The 15,731-nt window shown below is 39.7% G+C and overlaps 2 protein-coding genes across 2 annotated transcripts in view; both read left to right on the forward strand.

The window, feature by feature from the left end:
* LOC146465386 (tolloid-like protein 2) overlaps positions 1-5,233 on the forward strand; it is a 28,692-nt gene extending 23,459 nt beyond the window's left edge. The window contains exons 11-13 of the mRNA XM_085128833.1: positions 161-601; positions 1,860-2,267; positions 2,597-5,233. Of these exons, the coding sequence (XP_084984959.1) occupies positions 161-601; positions 1,860-2,267; positions 2,597-3,006 (1,259 nt within the window). The 3' untranslated portion in view covers positions 3,007-5,233. The remainder of the gene's footprint in view (positions 1-160; positions 602-1,859; positions 2,268-2,596) is intronic.
* A 644-nt stretch (positions 5,234-5,877) lies between these two features.
* LOC146465388 (dorsal-ventral patterning tolloid-like protein 1) lies at positions 5,878-14,228 on the forward strand. Its single transcript, XM_085128765.1, has 6 exons — positions 5,878-6,120; positions 6,872-6,928; positions 7,787-8,176; positions 10,465-10,881; positions 11,449-11,847; positions 12,574-14,228. Exons 1-6 carry the CDS (start codon positions 6,114-6,116, stop codon positions 12,879-12,881), a joined length of 1,578 nt encoding a protein of 525 aa, XP_084984891.1. The 5' UTR covers positions 5,878-6,113; the 3' UTR covers positions 12,882-14,228.
* Positions 14,229-15,731: the final 1,503 nt, after the last annotated feature.

Raw genomic sequence — 15,731 nt, forward strand, 5'->3', positions numbered from 1 at the left:
GTCTGTTTGAGTGAAATATGTATGTGAAAGATATGTGATGGTATGTTTATAATTTAAGCCTGGTGAATGAATGATAACTACTGTATTTCATCTGTTAATGCAATAATTACTATTAGGCACTAAAACAGGTATCTATTTTTTGTTTTTATTCTCTGCACAGAGGAAGCCTCAGGTATATGCCGCCCACCACATTTAGATAGTGTTGTGTCAAGCCTAAGTGGTTCGTCTGGTACATTTTTTAGCCCTGGTTACCCTGTTCCATACCCTGCAAGTGCAATCTGCACTTGGACAATCACTGTTCCGGAAGGCAAGAGAGTGATGCTGGCGTTTGAAGACTTCGCCCTAAGGAAGCATTCAGTGACATCTGATTGCCATGATGATTGGAAAGACTTTGTAGAGATACGAGACTCCTTATCATCAACTGGTAAGCAACTCGGGCGTTTCAACTGTGATTTGAACGCGCCGGACCTCCCGCCAAAGGTCTATTCCACTGGGAGGTACATGTTTGTGAAGTTTCATTCGAGCTCTAGTACTTCGTTCCGAAGGGAAGGTGACAAAGGTTTCAAAGCAAAGTTTGAGGCTGTGAATCAACCCAGTACACGTAAGTACAGTTGTGTGTTCTCCATAATTATATAAAACAAATCACAATGCACTTATTATTAATAAGTGACAAGGCCAACTTCCTTCTCTCTTCCTTCTATCCTTCTTTGACCTTCCTTCCTTCCTTCCTTCCTTCCCTCCTTCCTTCCTTCCTTCCTTCCTTCCTTCTCTCTTCCTTCTATCCTTCTTTGACCTTCCTTCCTTCCTTCCTTCCTTCCTTCCTTCCTTCCTTCCTTCCTTCCTTCCTTCCTTCCTTCCTTCCATCCTTCCGTCCTTCCGTCCTTCCTTCCTTCCTTCCTTCCTTCCTTCCTTCCTTCCTTCCTTCCTTCCTTCCTTCCTTCCTTCCTTCCTTCCTTCCATCCTTCCGTCCTTCCTCTGTACAAGCTGTGTTTTTTTCTAATTCTTCTGACAAACGATCTTTCTGTTGATAAATAATTCTGAACGAATAGATTTCATTTTGCCACACGTTTGTACTCTGATAACGCGCAGATGACATCAAGACGTGGTATTAGAACAAAGAAGTACTCTTCTAGGTACAGAATAGTCGCATGACTGCTATTCTTAACACTTTTTGAAGTCCTCTCTGCGTTTTCAGAGTACAGAGCCATGAATGACAAAATTAAATCTATTTGTTTCCTAAAACTACCAGGACATTTCGAAGGCAGCTTCACGTTGACTGAGCCGAGTCAAAAACTTGGTAGAAAATTTTTAGACAACTCCGCAAATGCAACTGTGATCCTCCAATTAGAGTATAATCGGAAGTAATTTACAATAACCTTTATTCCAAAAGGATTTCCAAACCCAAAATATTACAGCATGTCAGTTGCTTCATTACCTTTTGTCATGAATTAACCACCATTGCTGGATTTCCTTCGGCAACATATTTCCTGCCCTTTAAGATGATATCAAAGTTGTAGTTTTTTTGACCTTATTGAGGTCATTGGTAATAGCCGTTGTCGGGTTTTTCAGTGGACCGTTTTACTTTCCTGCGAAAAGTTTGCTATTTTTTTTTTTGTTCACTAGTCACCAAAATAGTGTGCAAACCTTTGTTGACCAGATACTGGACTCTAGTCATTATCACGTGCGCCGGTCTCAACACTCAGTGACATCACTCGTGCATCAGTATTCTAATCAGATTCCCCCAGACCAATCAAAACGCGAGGTTTGCACTTTTATTTGTAGAAATAAATGTCAACACCAACAGTTCTTGTTTTCTGTTATACGATTTCGTCGACATGAAGTTTTTACTTTGTTTACAGATGTCGACTCTAGTGGGTTGTGTTCTCCGGGAAACAGAAACAATGACGATCTGAGATTAACTGGCTTTAGTGGCACTCTAAAAGTCCCTCCAAAATATCCTGAAGGCTTGCGCTGTACCTGGCTCATCAGTGTGCCCGAAGGATATGATATAAGGCTCTCGTTCACCAAATTTGATTTGAACTGGCATGGAGGCACCTGTGGAGACAATGTTGAGATTTTAGATGGGCAGAACACTTTTAGTGAAAGACTTGAAAAGTACTGTGCTTATGATGATCCAAGCCCAAAAGGCGTTGTATCAAATGGACGATACATGATAGTCATATTTAGGGCCGTTTTCCGTTCATATTTTGGGAGTTCAAATCAGAGGGAGGGTGTGGAGGCCAACTTCAGAGCTGTGAAGAGAAGCAGTAAGTATTACCAGGAACGGTTATTTTATCTTTACAATATGACTTGGAGTGTAATTTGCATTTTTCGGATCAGCGAAGCAATCCCAGAGATAAACCTCTGAGCAGGCACGTGATTGCAAGGAAGTCCTCCAGTAGAATTTGTCGTCGGTTCAATCGAACCTAAACTGCAGAATACCCTATGCGTACCCGGCTACGCGGTATGCAGAAACTAATTAGCGCAAGGTTTAAGACTTTTAAGAGTGACTCCACTGTGTACCGCGTAGCTGCTTCTTAATTTGTTCAACAACTTAAATTTATTATCCACTGCACTTTTTATTTGTTTTCTTTAGATAGTACGTTGATAGGAATCGGTGTAACTGTGGGCGCAGTGATTTTAATTATCACTATTGGCCTTTGCTGTGCGTGCCACGCCAAGAAGAAACGGCTTCCAAATAGGGAAACTCGTGCCGCCAGAATTCCAATGACGACAACGACTACGACAGCCTCAGCTTCCCACAGCATACATCCTCCTCCTTCTGCCCCAGAAGCACCTGTCGCTAATCCTCACCCTACCCCTGAAGTGGGTTATGCTCCAGTACCAACAGAACCACCTCCCCCAGATTACCCATACCCACTCGAGTCCCCACCCCCCTACCCTGGATTAGAAGGAGGTTTACAGTATCCACCTCCTGGAGAATCGTATCCATGGTCACAGAGCACTGCTCCGGCGCAGCCCGGGGCGCCACCAACGAATCCGTAAGACGGTCTAAGCTTTGTATGTATATGTATATGTTGCGTGAAATACATTTTAAAGACGCTATATGAACTCTGCGTTATTGTTATAATGACAAGATGTATAATTATGTTTTAAAGATATATCACTATGTTAAGAAATCTTGATGTATTGAGACACACTAAGTGTGCTTTTACACTATTTAGTGAAATGTCCACAAAGCGGTATTTTTTTTTTTTTTCATTTTTTTAAGTGTAAAATGAAATTGGAAAATTCTTTTTCTTTAGGGTTATTGATGAGGACGTTGTTATTGATCATAACGGGATTGCCGTCAGAACTCATTTTAAATAATAATAACAATAATAACAAGAAGAAAAGTGGTGGTAGTGGAGGTTGAGATGGTGGTCGGGCGCTATTTTAGGTACAAAAAAGGTAAAGGGCTATTAAGAGCAAATCGGAATTCCAAAACAGAATGAGAAGCAAGGAAAAATGAACTGTCTTTGAATCAGCTCACATCTTCTTACGGGGTGTAGCTTGATGTCCTAGGGTAATAACCTAACCAATGCCAACTCTGGGTGAGAAACATTAACATAACAATAAGCAATTATTGGATGAGGTTGAGCATGACAGCGAGAATTATCAACGCCGATATTTGTGTTATCTCTGCTAATATTGTCCTTGAAAATTCTCGCTATTATGGGGGAACCGAATTCAAGAATATTTTTGCTATGAGCGTCCATGTGCTAAAAGCGTTAGTCTCCCTCGCAGCCGTTCTGTGTCTCGTGACGCAACGTTCCTTCCCACAAACAGGGCAGAAGCTTTTCGTGACGAGACACAGAACGGCTGCAAGGGAGACTATAAAAGCGTCTGCAAACACAAGAGCGTGCACAAAAGAATTTAACACCCAGCCACCCACACAGACGTTCTTTCGTTCGTCACGCCACGGACTGTGGAGGAGTGCGTGACGTAACTAGCCAAAGAACTGCCAACGACAAGTCAACTTGTAAGCAACTTTATTTTCAAAACCTTTTGCTTTCTAAAAGTTTAACTTCCAAACGGCTAATTTAATTAAAAAATGTATTTTAAACTAAAATAAAATTATTTATAAACTCTTCTGCTGAATCACAGTTCAACCTTCAATTCCTCTGCAAAATGACGTCATTTTTAAATCCATAAGACAGATTGTCTATGGGGATGACGTAACGAAAATAGTGCCAGTCAGAATTGTCGCTTCGTTCTATTGACTGCATCCATACTGTTCATCAGCAAAGGCAGCAAATTTCTGAAATTCTTGATTGACTACTTCTGGGTAGGACATTAATGACAACAACAACAACAAGTTCCTTTACATACCTAGACTTTCACTCAACAAAACGAGCGCTGTTATTGGTTGATTCTTGGTCACGTGCACCCAATCAAATGCAAATGACCGGGATACAATTCCGCAGTTGTTGCCCTCTCGGTTGATTGTTTGTTTGTTTGATTGTTTTGTTGTGATTGTTGAAGGGAAAGTCTAAATATATAACAAAGCACTTAATGTATGGTCCCTAGGGAAACTAGTTAGTTTTGTTTTCCCTCGAGTCCTGATGGGAAAACAAAACTAACTGTTTCCCTCGGGACCATACGTTAAGTGCATATTATTTCCCCATTCGTTCACATTACAGTTATACACTTAATTAATTATTTCAAAATACGAGAGGGGGGTTGGCTACCTGGAATAACTATGGAGTAAAAGGAGGCAGGCAGCCAGTTTTACAACATTTGACACAAAACACACAGTGGACACTAAATAAATACTGTAATAGAAAAAATACCCATACTATAAAATAAATAGGAGGAATGTAGAGCTTTTGATAATTAAACTAATAGAAATAAATAGATCATGCGAAACAATTTTACAAATCTAGTATTGCAGGCGCTTCCTAGTATCTTCCAAAGAATTCGTCTTTTATCCTTTCCTTGAACATAGATATGGATGATAACTTTAACATCATTATCGATGGAATTCCAAATAGAGGGTTCTAAAAACCGAATGTTAAATTTACCTACAGTTAGTTCTTGCATAAGGAAGATAGTAAGACTGTTTTGCTGCAAATCCAGTATTGTAATTATGAACATTGCTTTAATACTCTAGTGAAGAAGGAATTAAAGGCAATAGGTAGGAGCTTATTAATATAAAATGTGTATATAGAAATATAGCAATATGAAATGTAACTGTCACAATACTGACAAATATGACTTATCTGAAACTTTAGGTGCGTTCCTTTGGGGTGATCCGGATCAGGTTTTTGATCCGTCGCGTTACTTCGATCCATTTTCAGGTCAATGATCTATCGAAACCATTCTGTACGAGGATTCATCAGATCTCTGATCTGAGTGATCCGAAAATGGATCATCGGATTGATGATGGTGCATTTCCCTCGTATTTGGAACTGCCATAAAATAGCTTTGTTTCTGCCGGCATCGATTGAAAATTTATCAGGAAATGGACGAAATTCCATCTAAGTACAAACAGTTGAAGTGGCTTGCACATAAACTTTCGCTTTTATCACGAAAAATTGACTCTCCTTAACGTCAGCCTCCACTGATGCTTCAGCTGAAAAGTAGGTAGTTAACTCACAGAAACACAAAAACATTGTCAGCTTTGACCTACAGAAAAAACTTATCAGCTTTGAGCTTTCTAACCGAAAACATTATTTATTTTATTTATTTATTTTTATTTTTTATTTTTTAACGGACTATTGTTACGTTTCGGCGCGGTGGGTGGTTAACATCCCTACCCTCCCCATCGCCCGACACCGCCTCCCCCCCCCCCCCCCCCCCCAAATCTCGCCCCAATCTTCGATCTGCTCGATCAATTATCAGCTGGGAGATCCTGGTAAAGAGCATAATCTTTTTGTGTTTCACCCTGGGCCGGGTTATCAGTTTATCACGGACAACACGGACATCAGATTTGACAATAGACAAAAGTATTTCCATTCGAAATGCGGCGGGAGGATTTCAGCGTACTCTTAATTTTGATCAACAAGATTTAGCAAGAGGCAGACTGGAGAAGGGTTTTCCTCGAATTGCCTGCAGCTTGTTCACAAGATATGGAATGTTTTTAGTTATAAAACCTCACTCCTGACTTGGATATGCTCGGTAAGTTGAGAAGGTTTGTTCCATGTGAATTCTACCACAGCAACATGTACACCAGCTACTGGGTTCCACTTTATACTAATGAGGCTCATCAGTCCTCACTACTGTTATAACCTGTGCGCTAGAAAACTCACAAGTGAAACAACAACAACAACAACAACAAAAACACCTTTACATGTATGTGATATAGAACTGTTCAGTAATGAGCAGGTTTGACCGAGTGTCGTCCCAGATAAGCGGCAAGTGCTGGTGATCGAATGCATATTGTACGGTTAATAAGATTACCTGAGCTGACAGTATATGTCAACAAGACTGCTGTTAACCACAGGTACCCCAAGTTTTATGAGAGATATAGGCCGTGACCTTTGCCTGAGTGTTGTAATTGGAGCATCACGGCGACCATTGCATAACGGCGAAATTATAAGGATTTGTATGGGAGAAAACGATTCCTACTTTAATTTAAAAATTCCAATGAGTTTTCAATAAAAAAAAAACCCTACCTGAACTTGTCTGTTGTTCTTTCTCCTATGTGGTTTTTGGAGCAAATATTTAGCGTGATTCCAGTAACTGTTAATTCCATTGCTTTTCTCTCTATATAATTCCTTTCCCAAGGTTTCAGACCTGAATCCGGGTCCGCTAAGGAAAAACAGCCATAAATTCCTTTCAGGGCCTCCGATTGCCTCAAAATTCCACGTGGACTACGCATGATAGTTCTTTATCCTCTAACAAATTAATTATCTCAATTTGTTTTTAGCTCAAATGGTACTTGTCTTGATGGGGATCACATTAGCACAGAGCAGCACACCATCGTGTAAGTTGATATTTATTTATTGTACCGCTCAAAAGTAAGTTACCAGTCTCGTCTCGTTTCTCGCAAGTCGCATCTCTGGATGACTGCCTATAGTATTATTCTGCAGTCATACACTATATACATATACTGTACATGTAGATTACATGCACTTTTACTTGATGGATCAGCATTTCTTAAAAACCTTGTAATCAATGTTAGGTTGTGTCCACAAAATGTTCTGTGATAAAAACAGAAATCTTACCCATAATTATGTTAGCTTTTTAAATTGCAAATGAAGCACAATTAAAGCATTGGATAAGACGTCGATCATTGTTTCCTGAAGGAATTCAAGGCCACATGCAAAACCTCTGGTGAATCTGAGCAACATTAATTATACATGTAATGACAGTAAAGCAGCAGAAAGCGATCTAAAATGCACTGATCATGGGTTTTTTTTTTATTTTTTTTTACTTTATTTTATTAACTATAGAATACTAAACTCTACTTACAATACTAACCATACCAACTTAAGATACTAACCTAAATTACAAAAAAGTAATAATAATAATAATAATAATAATAATAATAATAATAATAATAATAGTTACAATACTACTACTGCACTGATCATGGTTGGCCAAGGCCCAAAGCCCTTCAATTATTGTAGCTTCAATATATAATTATACAAATTATTCAAGCTTAAGGTATTAATGAACATCCCCTAAAACTAATCCACTCCTTAATTGGGAAGACAATTTAATCATTCCATCAAGAGCTACTGTACTTTAGTGGACCAGAGATTTTAGTACAATGACGTAACTTGGAACTGCCGGGTAGCTTTGTAAAGTGCTTGAACTTTGTTTGACCTTTCCTTAACAGATTGTGATGGCAAACGTGCTAAGCTCTATACTGCCTGGCCATTCAACAATAAGCCAATCACCAGTCCCAACTATCCCTTACCTTATGGCCGTATCTGGGGCGATTGTTTATGGTTGGTTGAAAGTTCTTATTTTGGTGACCATAACTTCATACTCAAGGTGGTATTCAACGACTTTGAATTAGAAGACCCAACTTCCTCCGGCTGCCGGAATGTTAATAACTTAAAGTTTTATGATGGTCCATCATCAAAGTCTAACCTTCTGGGAACATACTGTGGAACGGCCCACCCTGACGTGATTTATTCTACCGGACAGTATCTGCGTGCCCACTTGCATGTTTTCAGAGCTAAATACAGAGGATTCAGCTTCAATGTTTCAGTAGTTCAAAAAGGTAATGGTTGCTCTTTTGTTGCATTAGCTATTGTTGAACTGAACACAATTTCTAATTACTGCATGTAATTATACTGACGGAGGTTTGAAGAAATATCTTTGAGAGTACAATTCCAAAAGATATCCATACCCCCCCCCCCCCTCATGGATTAGGTTTCTTTGTTTTACATCCTCCGTCCCCCCAGGAAATTCCAGTCTATCTTCATACTTTGCTTCTAAAATTTTGACTTTTAAGACCCCCTCCCAGGTATGGATTTTTTTTCTGGCCAATCTGTGAATGAATTACTGAGTTTACGCGAGTCTGAATTAGTTACATGTAGCTACAGCTGTACATGAACTAATAGGGGGTACTAATTGATTGGTCAGATCATTTGTCCCTTCTGTCATCTCTCTTTTCCTTCCCCCTCCCCCCATCCCTCCCCCCAATGTCCACTGACTTTGTGAATTCAAATTCAATATTATTAGCCCTGTAAAAGCTGACACCTTTTCCAGCTTTTTCACCATCATCTGCTTTTGCACGCTTTTGAACAAGTGGCCAGCCTAATACTACTGAAATAAACAATTAAGTGTTTCCTTTGAGGGGCTAATCAGTTAATGTTTACCCATTGAAATTGGATGTTCTTAAAGGCCCTCATTCACCCAAGATGTATTGCGCGTCGAGGAACAGTTTTCATATATAAAAACCGCCCATTTTATTTGAGCGGAAGTCAAGTGAGAAAGCAATAAGGGATCACGAATAGTCTTTCCCTCCAGCATGAGTCGTAGAGGAAACCAGCATGAACCGCTTGTGTTCGTACAGCCAATAACATCGCGCGTTTGGACAATACAGCATTTCAAAACAAAAACAAATGACCGCAATGACTCTTGGGTGAAGGTGGGCCTTTAAGCAAACTTTACATGCATGCTTACAGCTGTAGGTTTTGGTATCAAATCAACAGGCCCCCCCCCCCCCCCCCCCAAAAAAAAAAAAAAAAAAAAACATTTGGAGTAAATCCGAGTTTGTTTTTATTGTAACAGTTCACCACTAAATTTTGTTCCAAGCTGAGACTGACCCTTTGAATTAACAGCTCAACTGTTCAGTTGACCTTAATAAGGCAAAAGGTGAAAACAAAAAAATAAAAGATTAATGTACAAGATTAAATACAATGTTAGCAACCTGCTCCTTAATGAATTAGATTTTTTTATGATGTGAAGAGTGGTGTGTTTTATTCTGCTTGAACCTGGCATGTAATTGTATCAAATCGGTCTATTTACCTATTTCAGTATTTCTGTTTGGATTCTATACAATGTACATATACTGTTGTAGTGATTTGGTTTAAAAAATGATTTTATTATTACAATTGTTGAAATATTATTATAATTATTGTTTTTTTTTTTTAATTATTTTGGAGTCTGGGACATTTCTTGTATCTCATTACCGTCCTTTAACTTTGTATTTTAAAATCTGGACGGAAGATTGATTTGTAATGCGGTTGCTTGTGTAGACGCAATACCCCATGAAAAGCAGAGTATAATTAAATTCATTAATAAGCTTTACAATCTGGAGTGGATGTCAAACAGTTTTTCCCCAGCAGATTGATTGCATTGAGCTCCATTCGCAGTATTGAACCAATGTTATTATTGATAACGTTATGGGCAAAAAGGCTTGGACAGAGAAGCAATAATTACATGCATCTGAAGGTGTGGTTGATGAAATCTTTCACCACATTATATTATTAATTTTATAATTATCATCAGCATCTTCCTTAATGCCAAAGCAATATTATAGTTCTTTTTGTGTTACTATAATTTGGTGACTTTAAGCTAGAATTGACATAGGTGTTCGCTTTATGGCATTTAATTGAAAACCGCTCTTTTCCAAAAATTACTAGCTAGTGCAAATTAAGGGTGGGTCAATAGCAAGTTTTTCGAATTTATCCGATACAAGTACGATATTAGCTACAGGTTTCGAGTGGTAAAAACAATATTTTATGAACGAGAGCAGCGAGTGAGAAAAATATTGTTCTTAACAAATAACAATATTATTTTTTTTTTTTGTCACTGAAACAGCCTTTAAATGTCCAAGAGAGCGGTCACATGAACAGTATTGAAAGGGATCAAAACAGTCAATACTCCTTCGGTATCGATAATATCTAGTATCTGGTATCGGTATAGGCCCTGACCCTTAGTGCAAATTTTACAGCCAGTATATAGTATATATTTACTGTCGGTAATAAACCGTGTATAAAAGTTGTAAGAAGATTTAATGACTTTTAGGATCCATTGTCTGTTTGCCTTATCTTTCTACAGAGGAAGCCTCTGCAATTTGTCGTGTACCAAGTCCGGACAGTAACGTGACAAGCCTGAATGGTTCCTCTGGTACATTTTTTAGTCCAAACTTCCCTGCTCCGTACCCTAATGGTGCATTCTGTATCTGGGCAATTACCGTCTCAGTTGGTAAAATAGTAAAGCTGACATTTGAAAATTTTTCCATCGTAAATCAATTTTCGTGGGAGTGCAGCTTTGTGGAAATACGAGATTCGCTGTCGTCAAATGCTACGGAGCTCGCTCGTTCTAGTTGCAATGGTTACACCACATATTTTCCATCAGTGTTGTATTCCACTGGAAGATACATGTGGGTGAAATTTCTTTCCAACGTTGGTCGTTTTCACAGAAAGAAAGAAGACAGAGGTTTTAAAGTACATTTCGAGGCTGTCGATCCAATTGGTAAGTTCAAAGCCATCAGTGGTAATAATTAAGCTTAGTTTTCAACTACAGTGTGAAGTATAAGTATTTTGACCAATTGATGGTTTGCATGTGACGTCATGGCGGCCATGTTAGTGGACATTTAGTTCAAAACCCGACTGTACGCTTTCTGGCACAGCTACATCCCTCCAATTTTTTATCTTAAAATCCTTTTCTTAGTGCCAAAAGTTTCCAATTCATAAATTTTTCAGAAACGATGTTTTATGATAATGATTTCATATAAGATTTTCATACAAACACTGTTGTTTCAAGACGTGTTTGCCTACTTGTCAAAATGGCGTCGAAAACCCGTGATAAGGCCTATTAGTCAAAGGTGGTTTTCAGTTGACCGTCGAAAGTAATTGTACGTTTGCCTTTGTTTTGCTTTACTAGGCTCTGTGATTGGTTGACAAACCCGCGCCACTTTCTCAAACCAAAACCAAAACCAAAAAACCAAAACGCTTGGCGCTGGTTATATGTACATTTGTATTTGCTTCAAGTTCTGATTGGCTCATTCCTCTGTTTGTGTCTACTTTTTTTTTTTTTCAGTTGACAAGGAGTTGTGCCTTCCGGGGAATCCTTACAGCAACTTTCTGAGTCTCGCAAGTGACAAAGGAACTCTAATGACCCCGATGAAGTACTATCCCCCTAACCTAAGCTGTAAGTGGTTCATCACTGTGCCTGAGGGGAACACAGTGTGGATAACTATCAAAAAGTTCAACGTGGGGCGGCTCAGCAGCTGTGGAGACTATATTGAGTTTCTTGATGGATCGCACAATAGGATAGAAAAATTCTGTGGTTATGATTCACCTCCAGATGTCGTACGTTCAAGCAGTCGATACATGATAGTGATGTTTAGGTCCGATGGTGAATATCATGACAGACTTGAGGGTTTTGAGGCCACATTCAAGGCAGTGAGGGAGGAACCTTCCTCAGATGAACACGATGGTAAGTATTAATCAATCTCTGATGTCTTTGACAGCTTAATGAAGATCCATTTACTGTAGGCCATTTTCCTGTCTAATTCTCCCTAATGAAACTCAATCAAAGACAACGACAAAAAGTTCTTTGAAAAAGAAAGTTTGTTCCAGTTGGGGGAAAATAGAACAATACAAGGCCATCGACATCATTAGGAACGTGATTGGAGTACCTACCCTCCCTTATATGGTTTGCACTTCTAAGGAGGTTTTCCAAGCCTTGACCTCTGCAATACACAATCTCCCAAGAGTGGCCGGCGACGGAAGCGGGGGAAGGTGAGGGAGGTAACATAACCTACACGTACAACTTTCCCCCAAAGGGGTGGTGTACCAGGGGTTTAGTCTGAGATCAAAACTATCATGGTTAAAAAATTCTTCTTAAGACGTAGTGACCATTTGCCAGAGCTGGGCAGTGAGTTAGTTAGTGGCATCGGCCTTTTACTTAGACTTGCGGTATTTCTTCCAAATGGGGGGAGTGGGTGGGTTCTTATACTTTTTGGGTCAACACACTTATTAAGTGACACTTGCGCTTACAACTTCTTCAAAATAGGACGTGTGTCATCTTGAAGCAGAGATAACAATAATCCTTCAACCGGGCGCTGGTGCTGTTGCGCATCACACTTATTATTTACTTATTATTGTTATTACTTATTCTTTCTTTTTAGTTTGGCTTATTTCTTTTTGTATCTTCTTTCAGGTGATTCAAAATGGAAGATGGGTGTTATCGTGGGTGTGGTTAGTTTTGCTGTTGTTGTCTTCTGTTTAATTTGCATTGCAAGGAAAAGGAGGCCAGCGAACAGTGCAAACACTGATGCCAACATTCCAATGACAGCTTCCCACGATACACAACCTCCTCCATCACCCCCAGGGTACCCATATCCACCCTACTCACCACCACCCTACCCTGACCCTGAAGGTAATGGGGAAGAGACCCCACAGTATCCACCTCCAGGAGAATCGTATCCATGGTTACAGAAGAATGATCCGGCCCATCCTTCTGTGTGATCTGCACGTCAGCAAAATGGCGTTAGACCCGTTCCAGACCCTGGTCAACTCATGTGCCGAGCCTAATACAATTGAAAGCGACCTTTCAGTGGTGGCTCATTCAGACGGCGTACTTGTGCCGAACCTAAAGCCGCCGTTACACGTTAAAACGTTTAGCTGAAACTTATGGGCAACGGCGCTGCGAAACAAGTTTCACGAAGTGGTGTTACACGGTGAAACTCTTTTTTTTTTTTTACTACCTGACTGCGACCGTTGCGAGCCGTTGCAGAAATAGAAAGCGGTTCTACTTCTCGTGAAACTTGTCTCGCAATGGAAGTTCGAAAAACGTATACGAAACCGACCGTGTTACACGGTGCAACGCCTGCTTAAGCTTGTTTCGTAGCGCCATTGCACACAAGTTTCAGCTAAAAGTTTCAACGTGTAATTAACGGCGGCTTAAGTTACCGAAACTTACGAAACGAAAGTAAACAATTCTTAGTGTGTCCCGAAAACAAAGATTCTATCCAAATAGAGGGCTATCCAAAAATAGCAATTATGAGAGAATACAAAAGTCGTAGGCAAGATTCTGCGGCATGAATTCGTGCTTTAATTTTGCCTGTAAAATTGATAAACAACGGGGGTCGGGGTGTCGGAAGGTTAGAGTCACAAACGGCAAACGTGAGATTCGCGTTTATGTTTTCTTGAAACAAGTAGTACACAGATGAGAATAGTGCAAAATAATCCTAACCTTTGATGTCAACGCAAAATTACGCAATTTTACTGAAAAACTGAAATTACCTCGAGCGGCAAATATAGGGTAAACATGGACACGTGGTCAGTAGTGCCGTTTGCCGTAAACTTAATTCTAAATCTCCCTAATAACTCCTTTATAAACATGAAATAAACCTATTCATACTGTTATTCTTGATGTTATCGCTGCTCATAAGAGAGGTGACACTGCTGTCTGAATAAAATTCAGTTGTTAAGTTATGAATCCGCTTCATATGGAGCGATCTGCTCCATTTGCAACGTCTCATCTCACATTGGTCGAGAGAACAAAAAAACGGACAACCAAACAATGCTGCCAGACATAAAAACATTGGAGCTGCAGGTTCTTAAGATCCATTGAAGATAGAGACTATAATAGAATGGAATAGAATAGAATAGACTGTTTATTCACATTATACATCGCAGTCATTAGACTGAATTGCGTATTTTACAGAGAAATACATAAATAGGTAAATGGGTAAGTGGCTTTAGCCACTTTATTACACGTAAATAGGTAAATGTTAAAACTAATTACAATCATATGTACATGATATAAAAATATAAGCATCTAATGGGATTAAAATATGTATAGTTACTAGCTATGTACTACGCGTTGTTTGTTGCTAGGCATCTTTTGACATTGCATACACGAAGGACTGTCTAAAGCGGTCTGTGCGCGTGCGTGGTAGATTATATGTTCTCTGTTGTCGCTAGCCTCCCACGCAGACGTTCTTAGTGGTTCGTCACGCGCGTGACGAACTCCGAAGAACGTCTGCGTGGCAGACTATGTTGTCGCAGGCAGTAGCTTTGTTCATTTCTTGGAGGCAGTAAGTTGTGTAGTTTATGCCCCGAGTTGTTGGCGATTGAATCAAAGAGTCGTTTACATAGTTCATTGCATCTCTTTTTTAGCGTTTGCAGGCCTAGGCTGTCCAAGCAGTCCTGAAATGACATATCTGGGAGAATTATGGAGAGAACTGTTTTCTGTATTCTCTCCATATCCTCACTGAGATAAGCGGGAAGCGCGTGATGGAAGAGGGGAGCGCAATATTCTAGAACAGATCTGATTGTTGTACAATAGAAATTGGTGCAGGCCTGTTGATCCTTACTGGACTACCACACTGATGTTTAGTACCGAACTGCATCGTTTTCTACTGTTCTAGTCCAATAAGGATCCGTAGGCCTGCAATTGCAATATCAGGATTGACCATTAGTGGCTTGTCTGTGCGAAGCGTGCCGCGTTTAGTTTTTCCTATGCACTGTTTCGTACATTTCGGTCATTCAATCCGACATAGCACAGATTAGTGGTCATTAGTTAGTTTGCAAGTTATGCCAACTTACCAGTTCACTCCGTGTTACAGACTGCTGATCAAGGTTTTAATCCTCTAAAACTGGAGCCCAGCAAAAACGCACCCCGCTGAAAAGCGAGGGCGGTTTACCTCATAGAGAGAGGTAAAGCTTAATAGCCGGACGGCCTGAACCGACACAATGAATGTTATTCGAGTGTCATTTTAAGTCTTATTACCAGTAAAAACACAATTTCACGTACGCTAGTTAACCATTAACCACTTCGTGTTTATGTTCAACTGTAGTCATTTTTTTTTTGTTTTTTTTGGCCCTGAAGGAGACTCGGTGGTGCTAGTTGTTATTGGCCCAAATAAAATTGTCATTTTCCGAAGTGTCAACCCAGCAGATCGTTCAATAATAATTGCGAAGAAATTACCGTTGTATACAGCAAAATGTTAGTGAAGAGCAATGTGACTAAAAGCTGACGTGGCGGGTAATAAATGAGTAACTTGGTCGCATTTTTTTCGACGTTCATTCGTAAATGTTGAAGGAAAGAACCCAATATGAATGTGAATGGGGATGATATGTATCTACATGTGTACGAGGTAGCCTGCGTAGCCGACGGGATGATGGGTGAAGGCCAGGCGAAAGTTGGGTGAACGTGCAACATAATGTAAGGATTTTTTGGGTCTGACATTTTGGCCTAAAGGGATTTTTTGGGGTCGCGAAAACAACACAGGGATTTTTTTGGGTATTGTATTTTTCATCAGCTCAAATCAACAATAACATAAGCGCAATTTACTGCTTGCAATTGTGTGG

This window comes from Pavona decussata, unplaced genomic scaffold (genome assembly GCF_977016875.1).
Source record: "Pavona decussata unplaced genomic scaffold, jaPavDecu1.1 SCAFFOLD_156, whole genome shotgun sequence".
In the NCBI taxonomy this organism is placed as follows: Eukaryota; Metazoa; Cnidaria; class Anthozoa; order Scleractinia; family Agariciidae; genus Pavona; species Pavona decussata.